This window comes from Bombus flavifrons, chromosome 13 (genome assembly GCF_040668555.2).
Source record: "Bombus flavifrons isolate JBK064 chromosome 13, iyBomFlav1_principal, whole genome shotgun sequence".
Taxonomy (NCBI): Eukaryota; Metazoa; Arthropoda; class Insecta; order Hymenoptera; family Apidae; genus Bombus; species Bombus flavifrons.
This window is the reverse complement of record NC_138454.1, coordinates 1,420,214-1,442,156: the sequence shown is the minus strand read 5'-3', so window position 1 is coordinate 1,442,156 and position 21,943 is coordinate 1,420,214. Positions and strand designations below refer to the sequence as shown.

Here is a 21,943-nt window from a genome sequence, read left to right as displayed (position 1 = left end):
AGTATATCTCTACAGAACCCTGTATGTGTCACTTTTCAGCTGTAAAGACAACGTTGCATTGATTTAGATAGATGGCATAGACAAAAGCCAAGAAACGATTAACTAATGTTTATTAGCACTTACATTTTTCTAATGTCACTATCTTCTAGCATTATTAATAACTATTCAGAAAGGGAAATTGCACTTAAATTCTATACCGCGGTGTTGTTATTTATATGTAGACATTTTCCAATAGAAAATGGAAATTTTCCAATTTTGGCATTTACATTGTTTTCTATAAGCACGCTTCAATTGCACTTAGCTCATAAAAACTGAAACATTTCTTTAAACGTTCCGAAACAGTCTTATGCTCTCACAATTGGTTGGTATTCTAGTTTGGTTCGTAAATGAATATCTGAGAAAGCACTTGAATTGGAATGGAAATGATGTGTGTGTGCGTGACGAAAGAAGGTCAAGGGGATCATTAAAGTGTCACACGCAAAAATCATTGGTTGCGGGGTCAAGGTGCTATGCACACTTTGAACTTCAAGTTCACACTTAGAATTTCAAGGGAAGTTCAAAAATTAAATTTCCACCTAGCATTTCGACGATCGAATTTCAACTTCTAACTTATAGCAACTTATTCCGAAGTGAAGTTTCACTTACCTTGGTTATTTCCTTTATTGTTCCGATCATTAAGGCTATAAAAATGGATCCAATTTTTGTCGAGCTCGTTTAGCAGAAGTTCCGAGTCCATTTCCAATAAAACCGATTCCCATACAACTTGTATACATTGTATGGCGTTAGTTTTAACTCGAACGGAGCTCTTCCTATAGTTTCACGATCTCGAGAAGTACCGTGGGACATTCGTGGCTCTTCACCCTCCTTGAACTTGCTCTTATACCGGTGAACATCCCGTGGACCGAATTGTAGTCGACGTTGGCGGCAATTCGCGACAAAGAGAATTATCCTTAATTCCGCGCAGTCGATAACACCGTTTTGCGAGAAGTTCTCGAACTACTGTCGAACTTTGTTCCAAGTTGCCTACCTTTCTACACTCAACCTGTTTCTATCCTTTGTCTCCACGCGACATTGTTGTTCACCGACAATATCTACGCGAATTTTCCATCTAAACGGATTAACACGTTCACCGCGTACGGCGCGCATTCGAGTCGACGCATATACCTGTCGGAGATGAAAGGACACCGAAGCCTTCCCTTTGGAATTTTGCGAAAACCCCTTAACACTTTAATCTAGATTCTACCATAGCCTTAATTAAGCAATTGTTGCCATCCAATCCAATTATATTTGTTCGAGATTTGTAATAACGAGCTTGGGCTCGAGGCGACAACCAGTCGCCGAACGTAGCCGCGATCACGGGATGAACGTTTTTACCTAATAGAGGTACAGAGTAATTGTATACCTCTCCTTAAAAAGAAATAGTTGTAGCGGCACTCGACAATAAACATTCCAACAGTTTCTGTCCCGTGGCTCGCCACACGTAGACCCTATTCTTCGGGTAAGATGATTGCCAGATGTCAACGCATCTCCACAGTACATGTTCAGCTAACCTGAGGACCTGTTAAAAATCTTTAAGATTTAGTTAACTAAAGTCCTTCAAACAGACAAACAGTCTTTGTCCCAACTACGGGAAAATAGGGGAAATCTATTTTTCTCACGAACGACGCTTCCATGTAGCAACTTTCCCTCAAGGGCGGCTAGCATCCTTCTCCAACCACCAACATGGAAATTGATCAATTAACAACAACGTCAATTTCCCTCACTTCCGAACGAAGGCATCTCTCTACGAATCCGATGATCTCGTGTCCTTAGAGACACCCCATCATAGTTTGCCTCTACAGCATCATCGCGACGGAAAGTCATTCTCTCGTGAGGTCCCATTAGTTACATAGCGTCTTTACCCTCGGTGAATATTTTACGTTTTAACAAAGAGCTAGTTTAGTAATACTTGTATCGTAGACAAGTAAATCGAGTCTAACTTAGACTTTGGAAGAAAGTACATTTGTTATCCCGTTGACCGCGGATTCGTTTTCGACCCTAAGACCATTGTCATTAGTATCTAATCACCGCGGTTACTTGTCAATTCTGCAGTATCCACACTTGTACTAATAATCATATTTGTACTAGTAAATATCTTCTCTATTGCATAACAACAATGTTTAATCCAAATGAAGATTCATTACACGCCCCTAACCCTAATCATAATGTGAACCCGATATACATATCTACGAGTTATTTACGAGAAATTCGGAGAAAGTATTTCATAATAATTGGTACATACTAAACGCGTATTTAAAGTTTTACGATATAATGACAGGTATCGTATAATGACTTTTTGTTTTTTCATTAGCATATAGCATCGTAGGAGATGAAAATCGGATCTGTAGTGAACGTGTTAATTCCGTCCAGATCATTCGCGTCATTCACTGAAATCTTCGTTCGTTTCTTTGTAAGAAAATCGAACGAATTGAGAATCGAACGTTCGCGTAAATAGGACAAGCAGATTGAAATGAGACGCTTGTTAGTCTTACTCTTTACACGAGATAAACTTTCGAGCAATTAATTTCATCGCGCGCTTTGTTAAAATTTTTTCAGCCGGTTCCACGACGTAAAATTGATCCAAAAGGGGAATATTTAAAGAGATACTCGTCGCTCTGACATTCATTGCAAGCATGCACGATTGTTTAACTGTATTGCGCGTGCACATTTATGAATACAGACCTGATGATATCAATAATCTACAGCACTGAATAAGTTGGAAAAGCGAATAGTGTTACGTCGCGTGAAATGGTCTGTGCGACGTCCTTTAGTGTCTGACCGTCAAGGCCCAAGCACCATTAGGCAGACCCTGAAAAAACCTAAGGTCCCACCATAAACCGAATCTCATTAGCTTGCAGGACAGGAGATACATCATCACCGTCGTCAACACGAAAGGAGTCTCAGGTCGTACGCGTTCATAGTTGTCACTTCACATACGCAATCTTGTATTACATTGAAGTTGTTGGATCATACAAATATATAATAACCTGTTAATAGCAGCGTTATATTCAATCACCCACCTTTAATATCCCAAAGAAATAAGGGATCGAACGATTCGTGGCGTCGATTAGTCAAATCGTAACGAGAATTTACGCGTCTCCCCGCGAACGTTCTAAAGTTCAAATAGTGAATATAATATTCACAAATTTTATGTTGCGTTTAAATTTTCTTCCATATGATGATATTTAAGATATAAAATTTGAATCTTTGTCGTTGAATGTTTATGCTTTTATAAGAGATTTAGAGAAACAAAAATGCACAGAATGCACGCGCTACTAAAAATTATATAAGATATCCAAAGTATAGTATAAGTTATAATATTTACAGGATGAAACAAACCTCTGCTTAGATTCTTCTGTTTCTTTAATTGTACTCATTAAAGCATGAATTTGCGCAAACATCCATAGTCTAATGATCGTAAAAAAATAATTCACTGGTGCCAATTATACAATGCAAAGTTGCGAGCGCGAAATTATTACGAAGAACCCTTCATTACAGCAATAAAGGGTAGTACACGTGCAGTTATCGAACGCACTGGTGAAATCGATTCTCGTTCACCAGCAAACAGATTAAAAGCACGCGACGATAAAAGTTTCACACTCGATTCATCGACGTATCTTTGATTTTCTTTTTTTGATGATTTTCTCTTTTTGGTCCTTTTATCCTTCTTTCTCCTTTTTATTCGTCAAATGGTCATCGAGCAAACCGGGAGACGATAATAGAACAAATAAATTCGTTCCTATCAGAATAAACGCGGCCGTTGCAAATTGAAAAATGACAATTTGTTTTAATTAACGTGTCGATGCGTTCTCATTAATTCAACGGGCACTACGCCGCCGTTCCGCCCGTGATTCTCGCTATATTTATTGAAATTAAAACTGTGGCTTCCATTAAATATCGAGAAATCACGGTCCGTCATTTTCTAGCTGCCTGCGAATGCACCCTGGAATTCATTTTATCCACGCTATGGAGCGAATCAAGATCGAATTCGAGATGGTTTTAGTCGTTTGATGGGAACGGTTTGCCATTGGTATTTGGCTGTTTTGAATTGGTAAACCAATCGTGAAGCACTTGTGGACGTGGATCTTCAAATTGCATTAGTAGGTACGCTTCCGCCCGGGATTAATAAATCAACCGACACTTATTTATTTTTTAAACAAAATGGTTTTTCAAAAAAAATTTGAACAAAATGGTTCAGAATGTGAATACGACTTTCTAGATTGATTTCGTTCGTCTATAAGTAAAACTCCATTTATATAAATTCTATTTATTCGAGCATCCGATTAAATGAATTCTTCCGTGTTGAAGCCGATCTTTTAAACGTGAACTACTAAATCAATCACGAATCAGTGCACTACTATTATACGAACTCGAATACATACGAATTATTTGTTGCCCAAAAAGCTCATATTAGTTTTGGAATTGTGGGGTTTTATTATATCGAGTGGAATTGCAATAAGCAAGACTTTATACTATAAAATAACCTATATTATGTTATAAAGTATTATCTACGAGGATTAATAAAGTATCAATTAGCATTTACTTTAAATGTTGAAATTACATATTGCGAAAGATACGCGTATACGTTTTAGCAATTATTTTGTCCAAAAGCAAGTGTCAGATAACGTATGAACGGGAATGTAATTCAAGTTGCAATTTCCAAGGACTGGATCAGTGATTTTCAACTGTTCTCGTCTCGTCGCACACATATATTAATCACTGAAATTCTACGGCTCACGGAAAAGGAAAAGGAAAAGGAAAAGAGGTCAGTGCCTCTGATTGAAAGATCAAGTACTGCACGTTTTAAAAATTCCTGCGGCATACGGGTGGAATGTTACAAGTCTGGATTTATGGTTTTGAGAGATCTCAGGCAGAGGAAATTGGCTTCTAAATATACTTGGAATTTTTATTTTTACTTTTATGACTCTTTCGTATAATCGCTCTCATAAATATTAGAACACCTACGAAAACCAAAATAAATGAAAGAACTTATTCAGAACTTATTGAAAACTCTGAAATTATTATTTCGTTTGGAACTTTGAAGTATGAGGAATCTAAACACGGTGTCACAAAATATAGGATTGACTTTAGACATGAAAACGATGAGAAGTTTTTCAGAAACACATTGACATTTGTATTTTCATAGCTTCTATTTTATAATACTTTTTTTACATTATTCATTTGGACTATTTATCTGGAACTTCAAATATACTGGTGTATCTTGCTATCTAATATAAAAATCCAAAACCCAAAAATCGTTTCAGGTTAATCAATACACAACCTATCTTTTTTAAGTATTGAAAGAAGTGGGTCGAATCTAGATTTAGTTTCGGATCGATATCTGCTTTTTATTATTCATAATATCATAGTCGAGAGTATTTTAATATTTCCACGAATATATTCAATGAAATTATAATTATTAACTGAATACTGATGCCGCAAAATGAAAATTCTTGAATAGTTTCTTTTTGAAACAGAAAGAAAGAAACTTTAAACTCCGTCCAAAAAAGAAAAACACTAACATATCACTGCAATTGAGAACAATTTACATGATATTCATACACTTTCAATAACCTGACAAAAACCTGTTCTGACGAGAAATTGTCAACAAATTTTTATTTAATAAAAAATCAGAGTCATTCTCGTTTTGTTAAAATAGCACCAGACAATTCTTCCTATACGATATCGCAGATAACGTCGAGAGAAATTCATCAGCAAAATCGGATTAATTTTCCTTACTTTTTAATAAATAGTCCATACCATTTTCTTTCGTTTTAAACCACACTTTTACATTTTGCTTCTTTAAAATAGCTCGATACGATTCTTTCTGTCAAGTACTGTAAGCAATGTCAAGACAAATATCAGATTAGATTTTTTTATTTTTTAATAACTCGCGCCACTAATACGATCCTCTCAAAATTTATCGTGAATTTGTATGTACAACCAAGAGGAAGTTTCAATTGTTACAGTTGAAATTAATGTACTGTTTCTTCAATTCTCTAGATTCCTTTCCTATCCTATTCTACTATACTATATCAAACCACTCGACTCGGTTCGATCGCGAGCCAATCGACGATAGTCCGCGATTTCGACGCAGTCGAGAGTGGTCCTTAGATTGCTTCTTTTCGAGATGTTGAAACAGGACGATTGTAGCAATTAGTGCTTAATTGCCGCTGCTTCGAGGCCACTGAAAACGGTGGCCAGGATAGTCCTTGAACCATTTCCTTGCTCTTCAAACAAGGCAGCTGGTTTTCCTTCGATTTATCATGCACAATATAGACGGCTATACGATCTTGTCCGAAGGAACGGAACAGGGGAAGACACGCCGTTAATCCGACCACTGAAAATTTAATAAGCCCTGTGTCGTCGGTTGCAACGTTCGGTTTCAGTGAAATAATTTTGCGGTGAAGATGGCGACTCGTCGTTTTAATTCCTGTTCTCGAGGACGGCCGAGGACATTCTGAATTTAAGCTACGGTTTAATCATTGCTTCGAGACAAGGGGCTGATTGAATATCGAATTAACGTGTCCCGTGATAATTTCGAGGGCGAGGAACTTTCCAGATATTTTTAATTAGATTAGCTTTCGTTGGCTTCCGAAAATGATTTTCCCTCTATTTAGAATTTCAATTGAATTTTTAACTAATTTTGTATCATTTGTTATTCATTCATCGTTCCAATTGTGCGTGCAAATGAATGAATGTTGTAAAAATTCGAAGGATGAACAGCACGAATTATCTAGTAGTCATTCTTTCGATAAAATAATAGGTACATCTGAGATGATAGATTCAACAAATGATCGATCCGCGATTTTTTCAGAAATTCAAAGTTTTCCAAATATTCCATGATTTTTCTTATTTTAAAATACATCATTCTGATAATGATAATAATACAATATGATATGATATAATATAATATAATATAATATAATATAATATAATATAATATAATATAATATAATATAATATAATGTAATATAATATAATATTATTATATTATATTATATTATTATATTATTATATTATTATATTATTATATTATTATATTATAATATTATTATATTATATTATAATTATAGTGCTAATAAAAATAGTTTGTATATATTAAAGGCACGATATTAACGTTAATTATCCCACATCGAAAAAACTTTATTTCGTCGCCAATTCGTTAAAATTTTTATATTTCTATAATGAGTATCTCGATAAGAATCGGATCGTGTTTTACGCGAGTTTTCCTATCTCGTTTCGTGGCAATTAACGAAAACTTGATCATCCAAACATGCTAAGATTCAACGTTTACAGCGATTCGAAGTCGGCTCGCGAACTTGTGAGCTGTCGAAGCCGGAAGTTCGCCACTTTGCATTTTGCACCGGCGCAGCGTCGAAGTTACGAACGAATTGGTTTGTTGAGAGTTGTTTACGAATCAAGAAGAGTATAAATCAACCTTTAATATCAACAACAGTTAATTTACCATTGAAGTAATGAAATATTTGCTTCTTTGCCTGAGAAAGACCAAATCTCAAAATATCTTGCGAGTTTTTCTTCTTTCTCTTCAGCCTTACTAACGATTTAGTTTCTCGTCCGTTGAGATTCTTGACCTTTATAGACTGCTGAATACGCCACAGATCCAAAGAAAGATTGACAGAGTAAGGAATTATTTTACAATTGTTTACGATGTATGTAAAAGAAATTGTTATAGACATTTAATTCAACTATTTGAAAGGAATATTTGTTATTGTCATTGTCATTCTGGAAACTTTTCAATCTGGCCCCCGTAAATTGAAGTTAGCAATAGCGAGGTGGAAATTTTAAGAGATCTTTTAATTTTTCAGTCTTAAATCATTCAGTGTATAACGTATTGTATTAATTGTTTCTTATAGAAAATTACGTTTAACAGAACAGTCTTCTTTAGAAATTTATTTCGTTCCAGAGTTGAATTCGACGTCTCCGTCGACAGGCGAACTGGGTGAATTAGTCGAAGACGTCGAGAACGACGAATTAACCAAGGACACAGACGACGATGAAGATGCTGTCGAGGATATCCTTTACATGCGTGGCGCATCATTCACGATACACCTGGACCCGCCGCCAGAAAATTCAACTACAAATTCCACGAAGATCAGCGAGGAAACTGGCGCTCCTCTCGATCGAGTCGAGCTACGAGCCACGTCTCAGGTTAGCGATAAACTTTTCTCAGAAGCGTATAATACGGTACAACACAATGAAGCTTCAAATTGTTTTGGAAATTCATAAATTAGCTTATGCAACAAACTGATTGATATAAATCGATTAATTAATAAGTAATAATATTGATATTATATTATCTGTTAAGTTAATAAAAACATCCCTTATTCGATTCAAAACATTATCTGTGGCCAGATTAACATTATCGTATTAGAATCTGCTTTACTACCTGATTTTATCAGTTAACTATCACAGAATATTCACAAAAGTTCAGTATGGTATTTAACCATGTTTTATATATTTTTAAAAATATTGTGTTATTCCAAATGTTAAAGTGGTATTTTTGATCAGTCGATGTATTTTATTATATTCCGTACATTTATTACGCATTTTTGCATAAACCTTCCTAAGAATTGCTACTTTAAGTTTTACATCTTAAAAAAGATTAAGAAAAAATCTGTGGCACTGATCAATAGAAAGTGTATTGTTTTACAGGAAGAAAGAAAGACTTTTTTATAAACATGTAATATCTTTGAATATTTCCCTCTCACTACAAACTTTTCAAACATCCCTATACAAATAGAGTTTTGCGAATAAAATTTCTATTTTTTTAATTTTGCGTTATGAATCATAAGTCTCGAGATAGAAAAAATTGTTTCCGCCTCGAAATGACAAATCCTGTTTTATCCTCTTTTTTTGTTTTTATTTTTTTTTTATTCTGCTGCGATCTCGTTCCTTGTAACTCTGAATGATCGATCTAACAGCCGTCGATGCGCAGTTATCCGAGTGGGATTTGTCCGGAAGCGTTCGAACGCAATTTTGCGATCCGTTGTTTATTATCATTCCTCATCGGTTCGTCGTATTCATTCCGTGTGTTTTTCTCTTTTTTCCGTATTTTTTATTTTTTTCTTTCTATCTTTATTATTTTATTATTAACTCTAACACGTAAACGTAGAATATCGCGCGGTTCAAAAGTAATCAGGATAATTGGAAAATTGGTGCAGCTATTCGCTGGATGTACATATATAGCTGCAGTCTGGAGTTCAGCACTATAATAGCGAAACGAATCCGTATGTATCCATTCTCGTTGGTTTTTTTGCGATCCACTTGAACCTTTGAGTTATTAAAAACCCTATCCACTGGTTGTTACTTGTCATGGAAATTTTGATTGTAATATTCGATATACACTGGCCGTAACAAGCATTGATACATCATTTATTATTATATTTATATAATTTATATGTATTAATTACAATATTTATATTATTTATTATAGCATGTGCATGGTAATTAATTACATTCAGGTATATTGAATTTCGTATTGTAGTATCGTGGACGAAAGGTCTAAGAGATATCGGGCGAATTATAAACAAGCGGTTGCGGAACATGTGCGTGTTGGGGCTAAGAAAAAAGACAAGGGGTTGATAAGGGACAAAGACGAATTAACAGTCAGTGTGAGTTGAGAAGTCAGAGAGTGCGAATTGTGTTGTCGAGGGAGTATTGCTAGCGTAGTCGAGAGAGCGTTGGATCCGTGGTGACGAAAGTAGCAGATTAACTATCTAGTTGTCTTAATTATAATACATTATTGTGATTAGTTCATGTTAAATAACTATTGTTTTCTATTTAACCAACATCTGTTTAATCCATTAATTGTTAATAAACTAATTGTAGTAAAGATCCTACAGTATTATGTAGTAGTATACTTCCGTATGACTACAAAAGTCTAATTACTCTCAAAATCAAACGTAGAACGAGATAGAAAAATGCTTCGTTGGAAAATAAGGACGTGTATGAATGCTTTCTATAACCGTTGTATATATGCAGACTTGTTCACATCAGATATACGAATTTTATTTGAGGACAGTGTTCTTATATTCCATTATTTTGTATAGTTAATAGAAGCTTAATAAGACGAATATTCTCAGGTTCTAAACAGATACAAAGTTATATACCAGGAAAACTTCTCTACTGGAATATTGACATTACGCCAAACATAGATTAGGTTTTCTCGCTCGCGAAATTGGAACGCCCGATGAATTATTTTCAATTACAGCACCTGAAATGTCAAAAACTATAAGGTGTATTTGAATGAAGTTATGAACTTATTGATTATTTATCGTTCGCGATTGCCATTTGGAAGTTTTATTTATTTAAAGTTAGATAATACATCGTTAAAGCAGAGTAAGACATTCCATAAGCTTTACTTTTCTGTGCATCGCAAACAGTCGATAGCAATGTTAATCATAGGGAAATTCAAAGAGAAATAGGAAGTTAAAATATAACACGACTTTTCGAAAGGTAGAGAGAGCTAAAACGCGTTTCATAAGGCTTCCCTCCCCTCATTTCAATTAATCCTCAATAAAATTTCAAAGACTCTGAAAACTACACTTCTTATCCGCGCCTAATCTCATTTCCCTATGAAAAATAGAGAAAGAAGAGTGGAAACACGGCTGTTTTAAAAAGCCCCACTCATTTCCACACAACCCGGACTTCCTCCGGCCTCGTTCACCAGGTCTTCCGGCTAAAAATGTCGCGACGCGTGCAACAGGTTCTCCGTGCACCATCTCTGTTTCGTTTGTGCCATCTCGAATCATTTCTGTTTCCCTCCAAATCTACGCTAACATTAAAGAATCAATTCTCTTCCTCTACTTCCTTTCAAATCTACGTTAGCATCAAAAGAACGAGCAAAGAAGAACCTTTACTTATATTCAAAGCTATGTTAACACCAAAAGATTATGTCTGCCTTTACTTCTTTCCAATCCTATATGTACATTAATAGGCGAAGGATAATTTTCTTCGTTATATCTCTGCTCTTATTTATTTATATAAAATCACCATATTACTTTCTTCGAAATTTTTTACATTTATTCACTCGTTTTAATAATTCTCCATTTTCCTTCAAATTTATTACCGAAACGAAGAAGACAAGCCACTTCTCTACATATGTATTTCCAAAGTTACATTTGAGATCATAGAAAAATCACCTTCTTTCCTACATTGCTGTAAAGTTAACATTTAGAAAACGACTCCTTTCTTTACTTTTTTTCAAATATAAATAGGATAATACCAGACGATTCTCTTTTTTACTTAGCCTAATGGAAATCTACATTAAAAGCAAAAGCTATTATCTTTCTCTCCGCTTCCATTCAGGTTAATCGATAAAAATACCGATATTTCATCAATGTCTCGCAAAGCTATTCTACCCGAGAAAAGAAAATGATTAAAATAATTTCTTACAAATCTAAATCAAATATAGATGCATGTTAATTTATCGAGGAACAATTCATTGTCTATTCAGGGTCCGAATTTGGAACAGAAGCTACCATCCACGATGGAGAGTATAGTGAGCACGGAACCAGCATGTTCACTAGATTGTGGCCCAGCCGGAAACTGCTATATCGAGCAGAACCACGGGGACGACGTCGACCTAATCGACGACGATGACGCAGACGACGCAGACGACGATGCCTCGATGGCCATGGATCTCGAAGGAAACGACGTGGCACCGAGACGGAAGCAAGGATCGTTCAGGCAACGGTGTCAATGCCCCCTTGGCAGAGGTGGAGATCGATGTCAACTCGGTGAGTGATATTTTTCAATTTGAATACAAGCGTACGTCTAATATATGGTGGTTACAAAAAATATTTGTACCTCTACGTATATTATATACATTTACGTATATTATTGCATTTATTATTGTACTTATAGTATAATAGGAAAAAGAAAGTCTAAAGTTACTAGAGTTTAAGGAGTTCAAGTATAGCAAAGTTTAAAATTGCACAGTTGCTATTTGAAAGAACTTGTTTGTGTATATGCATGTATTAGCAACTGCTGTATCAGCTATCTTTCATCATGTTGCTGATTCATTTATTTCGAAATATATATTACATTTATTCGCCGCTCTTGCCAAATATTATTCTGTTTTGTAAAATTATGCTATTTTTCCTACCATTTATATCTCAATTTTGCATTGTCCGCTATTGTACATACTGGTTAATTAAATCCAACTGTAATAAATTTCATATTATTTGGTAGTACTTTCAAAAATTTTACAATTTTTGCGAAAATTATGGAAATAATACGTAAAACCTAATTAAAAAATGTTTCACTGAAAGATAAAGGTTTGTACAGATACCTTTCGTCGCCACTGTTTTTACAAGCATGGTTCGCGTTCTCCCTTGTGTGTTTCACTATTTGATACTATATACGTATGATCGAATACGGGGTCGAAAGTATCTCGTGGAGAAGTTCGTTGACATCGAGAGTGCATAGGGCTCTTGGACGAGAGCCAGTGCTCGACTTGAGCGAGAATTCATCAGCGTGTGACACTCGAGAAATCGATCGCCTGGGGATTTCACAGGGAAGCACATTTAATTATCCAACTGGACCTTTCGGTAGGGTTGAAAAGGGGTTCGAAGTTCAGAATACTGGAACGGATACTGTAGCATGCGGTGCTATTCTACTATACAGAATTTAAACGACAGAAAAAATCAATCATTCTTACTTCTGCAAGTAGACCAATCTATTGTAACAAAATCGTGGCAGTCTATAACGATTTTTAGATAAGAAAGGATTATATTTGCCATATGAAAGTCACATTTGGACGGTACTTTATATTTGACTAAAAGATTTTCATAGCATTTTAAAGGATATTCTTCTATATGATTAAGTAATGAATTAACTAAATAATAATTTCTACGTATAATTATTGCATAATCTGTTGTCTATGTATTTAGTCATAATTATATCTATAGAAATATCTACATATCTAAAAATAATGATACAGTAATAACAAAGGATAATCTGCCATTTGTCTAATATAGTATTGTTATTAGAATTGTGGATCTTAATTGCCGAAATAAAAGTGAAGGAACGCTAAGGTTATACTTAGAATTCATATTAAAATAGTTTTAGATTTATTTAATAAACGATTCTCAGGATCTTCGTCGATATACATTTGCACACGTCTCAGCACTCTCTTTGTCTCACCATCTTCCATACCACACTGCTAACGGAACAGTTACATTCATCTGTTTTTCGAGACGCCGCGCACACACATACTTCCACATACTCATATTCACATACGTGTGTCACTACTACGCGGCCAATCTAGTCTAGCATACAAAATTATACGTATCTCAATAAGTATGTGTATTCTGACATGTTGCAATTAGGAAATTGAAATTTCTGCATATGGTCCTCGTTTAATATCTAGGGGCTGTTATAATAAAGATATAAAATTAAAGATAACCTTCAATAAAATTATGTTAACGTCATAATTGTCCATTGCTCACAAAAATTGCTTCAATTTCGCGAATAAGCGAAGCGTTAAGAAGCCGTTGATTGGCACACAGACAGATTTAGAAGACAACTCATCAGAATAGGGAACCATGTTGCCGCTCTAGTTTGCGGTATGGTGCCACGTGATTTTGCGCCAACACACGCGTCTGCGAATTGCAAATTCTGTTCACCAGGCCACTAGGGTTCGTCCGGGTTACAACACTTTGATCTTAGAACCATTACTCCACGGTATCGCTCAACTGCAGCGGGTGACACAATTCAATTCAACGCGAGACCATCGTGCAATTAGAGTTTCACCATGCTAACGCAATTATATGCGCTCGACGTTTAACTTTGTTCTAACGTGTCCTGCCGTGCTGTGAAATGATCGTTAAAAACGATTTTCCAAATGAGCGCGTCGCACATCCTCTGGAAATTTGAAATTTCACCCGCTTTAGAATTGCGCGATGTTTCATTGAAGGTTACATCATAAGGGTTTGCGGATGTTTTTATCGAATTTTTTATTTTAACTTTAACCCCTTGATGAAGATAACAGAATAGAATGTGACGATGTGTATTAAATCGTTGAGGGTCTCGTCAAAATTATTAGAGGTTAGTAGAAATTGGATAATGTAATGATACTGGATAATGAGATAGTGTAATTGAGTAGAGTGCTTTTTAATGATAATTATTCGGTGAAATTTACGAATATAGTCGAATGTAGTATTATTTAATTGGTTCAGTTTATAAAATGCGCAAGATGAAATTGTTAAAACCGTTTTCATTTTATTGTTGAGACATTTCTGCACCATCGATGATCGATGACCTTTGTTTCACGGGAAATGCTGATACCACAGCAAGCATTTTTGTTTCCCACGATACGACATTTTTGTTAGCGCGGTTCCGGTGAAAGGTCTGTGAGTATACCTTCGGTTGCGTTCTACCATCGTATCGATGCGGTGATAAACAGTTTTATTTCATCGAATATCGTTATTCTATACTACAATATACACTTTTATTTTACAGCAGAATGATACAAATAAAGGGAAACGTAGATTCGGGAATGAAATTGTAGATCGTAACATATAAATTATACATTCCCATGGAAAATTTCTGGACGCATGGAGAAAAAAGATACTAGATATAGCATAGTTATTCAAGTTGATCAAATTCGGGACAAATGCTTCGGGCAAATGACCTCCGCTAGAAATAAAAAAAAAAAGAAAAAAGGAAGAGGAGGAAAGAAACGAAAGATTAAGATTTCGATAAAAATGTTAAATATATAAACAGTTAAAAATATTTCACAGGACACTAATAAGCTCCATCAATTCTATAAATATCTTTTTAGAGCAAAATTCCCTGCATAAATACGAATGTTATACGTACACCAATTTCCTCTATCAGTTCTGTTCAAACCAAATCTCGTTAAACTACCGGGCTACAAATACAAATAAAAAAAATCAAAAGCTTTAATTTAACAGATCTAGTCTCAATTCGTCAGAATTCGGAGATGCCTGGCATAATAGCTGGTGAACAATTTATCGGGCACAGAAGTGAAACGAATCGGTGGTTGAATTTCCCACGAGCCGGTGAATTCTAGTTTGCTTATCATTTATTTATTTTCCGCGGCGTTTATCGCAAAACTGCGAGATAACCGCCGGGGAACGTATCGGCGAAGTCGAACGAAAAGCCGGATGAAGCTTGAAAGCACGATAATCGACCAGAAGGTAGAGCGAATTCTTGCCATTCCCTCTGACCTAAAACCCACCGCGAACATAAGCAGACGATCCCTCGAATCCTCCAATTCCTGTTTTCCTCTATTACTCGAATAAATAAATAAACACCACGATCCAGTATCTATCGGTGTACTTAGTTTTCCTAATATTTTTTGAACGATTAAGGAAGTAGGACGGAGAGACAGAGAGGAGGAAAAAAGAATATTCGGATGCATGGCGTAAACGAATAGTCTTGTTGATGGTCACGGTGAACCACGTCGAACGAGATTTATTTAACTATTTTGTAGAAACGTCAGGGGAAGAATTTCTCAGCAATGACGATCAATAAGCTGACGAACTAACCGCTATCGTGGAGACACGAAGATTTGTGCGTTCTCGTGTCGTTCATATTGATTCAATGCCTTTGCTGATTTTTGCGATCTACGATCGTTTCTTGATTTGTTGATGATTTTTGTTTGTTGATTTTGTACGTAAGACAAGTGCGTATTCTACTTTGCTAGAATTTTTCGTAACATTGCAAATTTGAAGATAGTCTGGCAACGGTAATTGGGAAAAGTTTGTCATTGATCGTGCTGAAATACATGGAAGATTTATTGCGAATTTTTATGTTTTGATTTTATGATGATGGGTAGTTTAATAAAACTGAATAATTAACAAAAGCCAATTAGTAAAAATTGTTGCGAAAATTTTTCTTTAGACTCCGGTTGCTCGAACAAAAAATAAAGTAACTACCATCGAGTGTTTAAAAAACAATTTCGTGAAACTGCAATAATTCCATTGTAGGCGATAAAACGTGTAACCTCTATGGAGAACCCGTTTCAGTCATCGGTGTTCGCGGCGGGCCGAGCGCCGACAATCTTAACATTCTCACCATCGAACCGTTCGTTGATGATCGGTTTTAGTCTCGTTCTTTTTGACTCGTTTTTTTTTATCCATTAAGCCAACTCCCTACACTATATAAACTCTTCCACAATTCTCTCTATTTTCAAAGTAGCTAATTTATTCTCTTACTAAATATAAAATCGATATTTCAATAACAGTACTAAATACATAAAATCACATTTTCCTATAATTAAGAAAAGTTGACGTAACTGATAAATTTCCCAAAGAAGTACTTGTACATATACGATGAATCATTTGGTTCCAATCAGCGTCAGCTAATATTAACGAGTGGAACTGAGTTTATTGGCCTTTATTGGCTTATTTCGAGCATCGAGCTAGCTCACGTTTACCTAGAGGTTCGAAATCACGGAACAAGGCCATTCGGATCCCTTGGCGATCCTAAAATTGCTCGTGGCAAAATTCGTTGGAGCCCCAGGCTGATAGAGTTAGTACAGGATTTAATGAAACTACAATTTATTTGCGCTAAACTATTGCAACGACTATACAACCCGTCAGGCAAATATTTGACAAACATTAGTTGAACTTCCACAGCCTGACTTTAGTTTAGAAAATCAAACCAAGTTGTTCTAATAGGTTCTCCCACTTTATCGCTGTTCGATGAGTATACGAGGACAGAAACATATGCAACATCGGAATAAAAATATAGTTTTCATTGGAATTTAAATCTTCTCGTAAATCTATAACGCTTTGTTATAGATATTGCTGTCGAAAATCTAGCTGGATAAAATGGAATTTACTAAAAATCTATCTCTATAGCTAGTGTCACAGAAGCTTCCAGTTGCTGCGCTCGAATTGTTTCGCTTTTCTTTACTCCAGTTTGATTTCATTCGAATCGATTTAAATTTTGAGACGATTAATTTTAATGTCGAGTTCTAGTGAAAAACATATCGTTATTGGAGTATCAAAATTTACGATATATGTGTAGATTGTTGCACAAAAATCATGGGACATCTTTTATTTTTAATAAAATCGCAATATTTGGTATAATTTTTAAATTGTATGTACGGTTTTAATAGAACTTTATGAATATAGTTAGCATTTTATATATCAGTTACTTTCTTGATCATACGAAGTACCAAATTAAAGGATATCTATCATTTTATTATCACTTGCGTGATTTTCATTTACAATTAATTACAGACATTTGAAATTAAACGATTCATTTCATTTTATCAAATAAATTATTTATTATTTTTTGGTTTATTTGTTTCTTTCAATTAACGTTCAATGCCTTTTTAAAATGCTATTTCAAAAACTAATTTTCATTTAACAAATAATCATTATTATTTCCTCCAGTAATCTGTTTTCCATTTATTATTCTCACACTTATCTTTAAATTTCTCTGATGGATAAAATAAAGAACATAACATCACCTAAAATACATTATATATCATGTAATAACTGACATTATTTGAAATATATATTTAGAAATCATTATTTCAAATAACTTTTTAACCAACCTCTTTGATGCATCTAATTTCTCCATACACAGTGCAGTCCCTATCAATCACAGCATATCGTCGTCTTACCAACAACAGCAAAGTCATAACGACCTGACAGACACATCAAGGGTCACGCAGCATTATAACCGAAACATCAGCGAATCACGCTGTACCACGAGGCAGATATCGTCTCGTGCATAATCCCAGAACGAATTGTATCGTTCGCCTTAAAACACGATATCTCGAAATTAACAGAGGCTCAGCGTCTTGGTTGACGAAACAGCTTTCCACTGTACACGAGCTGGCGTAAGCTTGATGCATGAGACGTTTGGATCGCGAATAGTCGAGCGACGACAGGTCGTCGTTCCTTCGGGGATTACGTGAAAGCGGCAGCTTCCATGATTTGGCCTTTATCGCTATCCGGTTTCACGAATTCGCGGCCTCGACCATCCGATTCCACGGCTAGATATTAATCAAACCACGTCGAACAGATCGATTCTGGTTTCTGAAACTTCGTAACTGACAGCTTGAAACTGTAATTTACGTCGCCAACTGTCGATAGCCTCTGCTACTGGGTTAAGTTTTTCAATTTTAGAATTGTTGAACGTAAAAGGGGGTGGACCGCGGATGGGAAGAACAATGTTTTATTGATGGGAGAGATAAATGTTGTTTGGAACAGAGCAGCTTGACGATGGGAAATTTGTTCGTTGAACGATTGTTTGCTATTGTTCATAGGAACTGGTTCTTTCGGTCGAATTTGTAGACTTTCCAAGGGATATGCTTTTTGCTTTATACTACTTCTTGTATCGTATCGGATGTAATTTTTAATCCGTTAACCAAGGAACATGAGCTAACTCGTTACTTGAATTGTTAATCTCTTGGACATAATAATTTTCTCCATATCTCATTTTGCTATTGTTAAAAATAGATTTTATCTACCAGGTCTGTAAGTATGAAACCGGAATTTGCCTATAGATGGCCCTAGCTGATAATGTAGTTATCACTAAACTGCGTCATTGATGCCAAAAGTCTTTGTTGACATCTCACAAATATTTTCGACTCAGAACAATATAAGTTTCATGCAACAGCATAGTTTGTAATAGCGTTGAACATGTCAAATTTTGTGCCTAGAAACTACGATTTGCGGACAGCATTGATTTTCTGTTACTATTTGAAGAAAACTGCTGCAGAATCGCATCGAATGCTTGTCGAAGCTTACGGTGAGCATGCTCTTGGTAAATCATAGTGCTTTGAGTGGTTTAAAAAATTCAGAAGTGGCAATTTTGACGTGAGGAACGAAGAACGTGGAAGACCACCGAAAAAGTTTCAAGACAGCGAATTGAGCTATTAAAACCTGGCGAAACCGTTAATACTGAGCGCTACCGACAACAAATGATCGATTTGAATCAAGCTTTGCGTGAAAATCGACCAGAATATCAAAAAAGGCAATACAAAGTAATTTTGCTTCATGATAATGCACCATCACATACAGCAAAACCGGTCAAGGAAACGATCGAAGCGTTCAGTTGGGAAATACTTTCGCACGCGGCTTACTCACCAGACTTGGCTCCGTCCGATTACTATTTATTTGCATCGATGGGACACGCACTTTCTGACCAGCACTTCACTTCTTACGAAAATGTACGAAAATGGCTCGATGACTGGTTTGCCTCAAAAGAGCGACAGTTTTTTTGGCGTGGCATCCACCAATTGCCAGACAGGTGGGAAAAATGTATAGCTAGCGATGGGCAATACTTCGAATAAAATATTTTTAATCACTTTTATGCAATAAACGTGTATTTTCTATACAAAAATTCCGGTTTCATATTCACATACCTGGTATATCTCGGAAAAATTAAAACCGATCTAACTAAAATTATTGTTTTTATTACCTCTTAATTTCCTGGTTATAGAAATTCCTGATTGACGAACGACACAATTAACAAATTAAGTAGTAAAGATATTCTCTCCATATTGGAGACCTTCATTTGTTATATGTACATAAATGTAATTAACGCTGTTCGAAATGCTTGCCATTATTCCTCACCTTTCGCACTTCAAATCTTCGCAAAATTCCTCAAAAAGTACAGATAAATTACAAGCTCCAACAAACTCACCTAAACTATGCCAAACTCTTCACATCATTCTCCCTAATCTTACGAAAGCACACGTCGTAACGAATATAAAGTCCTATCAAACACACCTTAATGCTTACTGCAATACAATCCTCGAAAAGATCGTCTCCTAAGATTCTAATCAGAAAACTGACCAACTTCTCAATCTTCCTTATCGTCGCTTCTTATCAACTTAGAAATCCAACAAGCATAACTGTGTTGAGCCGAGTCTAGCAGTGCTTCTCGTTTCAAAAATCAACCGCAATCTATCCGACTTCCTTGGCTCTTCATAAATACCAGCAAAGCACGTATTCATCCCGGAGACAACAGAGAAGCGGCTAAGGGGAGTACCGTGGACTATCTGTAGCAATTAATCTGCACTATGTACACGGCGCACAGTTCGTGTGGCAGGTGATTTCGGGAGAAGGGAAGGGAGAAGCTTAGCTCGGCCTTCGAACAGAGGGGAGTTGGAGACAGAGATTAAAAAAGATCGCCTCGGCGCAACTTTCCTCCTCTTTTGTTCCGTTCTCAACGAGAAGTTAGTCGATCGTCGAGCTACGCAATCTCGACGTCCTTCCCGGTCCCGGAAACCACTCTCTTTCCACCCCTTTTCATCGCTGTTCGGTATACACGTCGGCTTTTTTCGTCGAATGCCAGGCTTCTCGATGGTTTGTACTTGTTCTCAGGTTTTATCGATACTTCCCTCCGTGGAAATTCGCTGACTACCTCGAGAGGTCACGTAATTGCGCTTCCTCGAATTGGGCGGACAAACCCTTATGTAGTTGGCCGTCACTTCTACTCGATCACTTAGGAGAAGCGTGCGAAAACAAATCCCCTTGCTTTTTATAATTCTTTTCGATTACTGATAGCCGTTTGTTTAGTTTTCACCGATTGTTTGATCACAGACCGATTGTCGTTTATCGATCTACAATCTATAATGAGCGTGCATTGTCCGGACGAGCGTTCATGGAGATGATGGGGTTCTTTTTTAGTCTGTTTTTCTTTTAACGAGGAGATTGTTGGTTGAATGTATGTTGGCTGAATTAATTGAGGATTGATAACACGTCGTTATAAAGTTTAACATTTATATTTCGTTCATGTCATAAATTCAAAGTCTTTGTCAGTCTAGTATGTGAAAAAGAATTTGGTACAAATGCTTGTGACAAATAATTGATAGTGAATTTCAAGTATTAAAGGTAAAGCAAGTAGAGAAAACGATATGTGGTCAGATAATCGTCGAATGAAAATGAAAACTACAGTATGTTAAACAATTCTGGGCCATAATTCAGGTACAGTTAAAAATAATAAATTTACGTCTCATTGACATTTATCATTATCAAATCACGTGTTATCAAATTGTAGTTTTGTGTCGATACACGTTCGATAACTATATCTCAAAAAATTTATCTACATTTAATTTTCGATAAAAAATTGTCTCGCAGACTCGCGCGCCTTTTCATCAAAACGGCCGATAGACAAATAAAATCCCTCGACTATATGATTCGCAACTTCAAACGTCCCATGGAGCCTCTAATTGGTACCGCAGGACGTGTCTGGAAAATTGGATTTTCCACGCGTGTCCCTGAAAAACGAACGGTTCCACGAGGACACAGCTGACAGTAATTAATCTTTCTCGCGTGTCATGCAGCTTCGAGGACAATACCGTCGAGTTTTGTCTCGATGTGACAAAAACACGGTCAGAAACCAGCGGAATGACCGAGAGAGGAAGAAAGTTTAGCTGAGCAGTCGATGGCTTTTGGAAACTGAATGAAATCTCGCAGTTCAACTTTTTACCCAGCGTCGCAAGCAAGTTTTCAAAGCTTGTAGAAGATTCGAGGCGAAATATTGGAACGCTCTCGCGAGCTTCAGAAATGTTCTCGACCTCGTTTTAATCGCACAAATCTGATTCCACCTTAGATTCTCCACTCATTTTCGACTCATTCTCGAATTTTGAGAGGAAGAGGTAAAATTACTAGCTGTCGGGAAAAGAATGTGTTGATTCATGAACTAGGTAATATTAGTTTGAACGAAGTTCGGGGAATTGTTTGATTGGCGAATAAGGAAACCTTCTTTTCAACCGTTAAAACACAACATAGAACGAAGGAAAGTGCAGCGAAATGTTACTAATAATTGCAATGAAAGTTCGGAAACGTTTCTGTTTTTTTCTTTTTTTTGCTTTTATGAATTATATCTCATAGAGTCTTTTGAAGGACTCGAACAAGCAATTGCTAGTATGTTTCTTACAATT

At 36.0% G+C, this 21,943-nt stretch overlaps 1 protein-coding gene and 1 long non-coding RNA gene across 6 annotated transcripts in view; one reads left to right on the top strand and one right to left on the bottom strand.

The window, feature by feature from the left end:
* Positions 1-21,943, top strand: part of LOC138185893 (pikachurin) — a 288,876-nt gene that overhangs the window by 101,647 nt on the left and 165,286 nt on the right. For all 5 annotated transcript variants that reach the window (XM_069125218.1, XM_069125222.1, XM_069125221.1 and 2 more), the window contains exons 4-5: positions 7,967-8,211; positions 11,519-11,801. In XM_069125218.1, the coding sequence (XP_068981319.1) occupies positions 7,967-8,211; positions 11,519-11,801 (528 nt within the window). The remainder of the gene's footprint in view (positions 1-7,966; positions 8,212-11,518; positions 11,802-21,943) is intronic.
* Positions 1-21,943, bottom strand: part of LOC138185912 (uncharacterized) — a 184,003-nt gene that overhangs the window by 85,147 nt on the left and 76,913 nt on the right. The window contains exon 2 of the long non-coding RNA XR_011174746.1: positions 1,551-1,645. This is a non-coding gene — a long non-coding RNA (uncharacterized LOC138185912). The remainder of the gene's footprint in view (positions 1-1,550; positions 1,646-21,943) is intronic.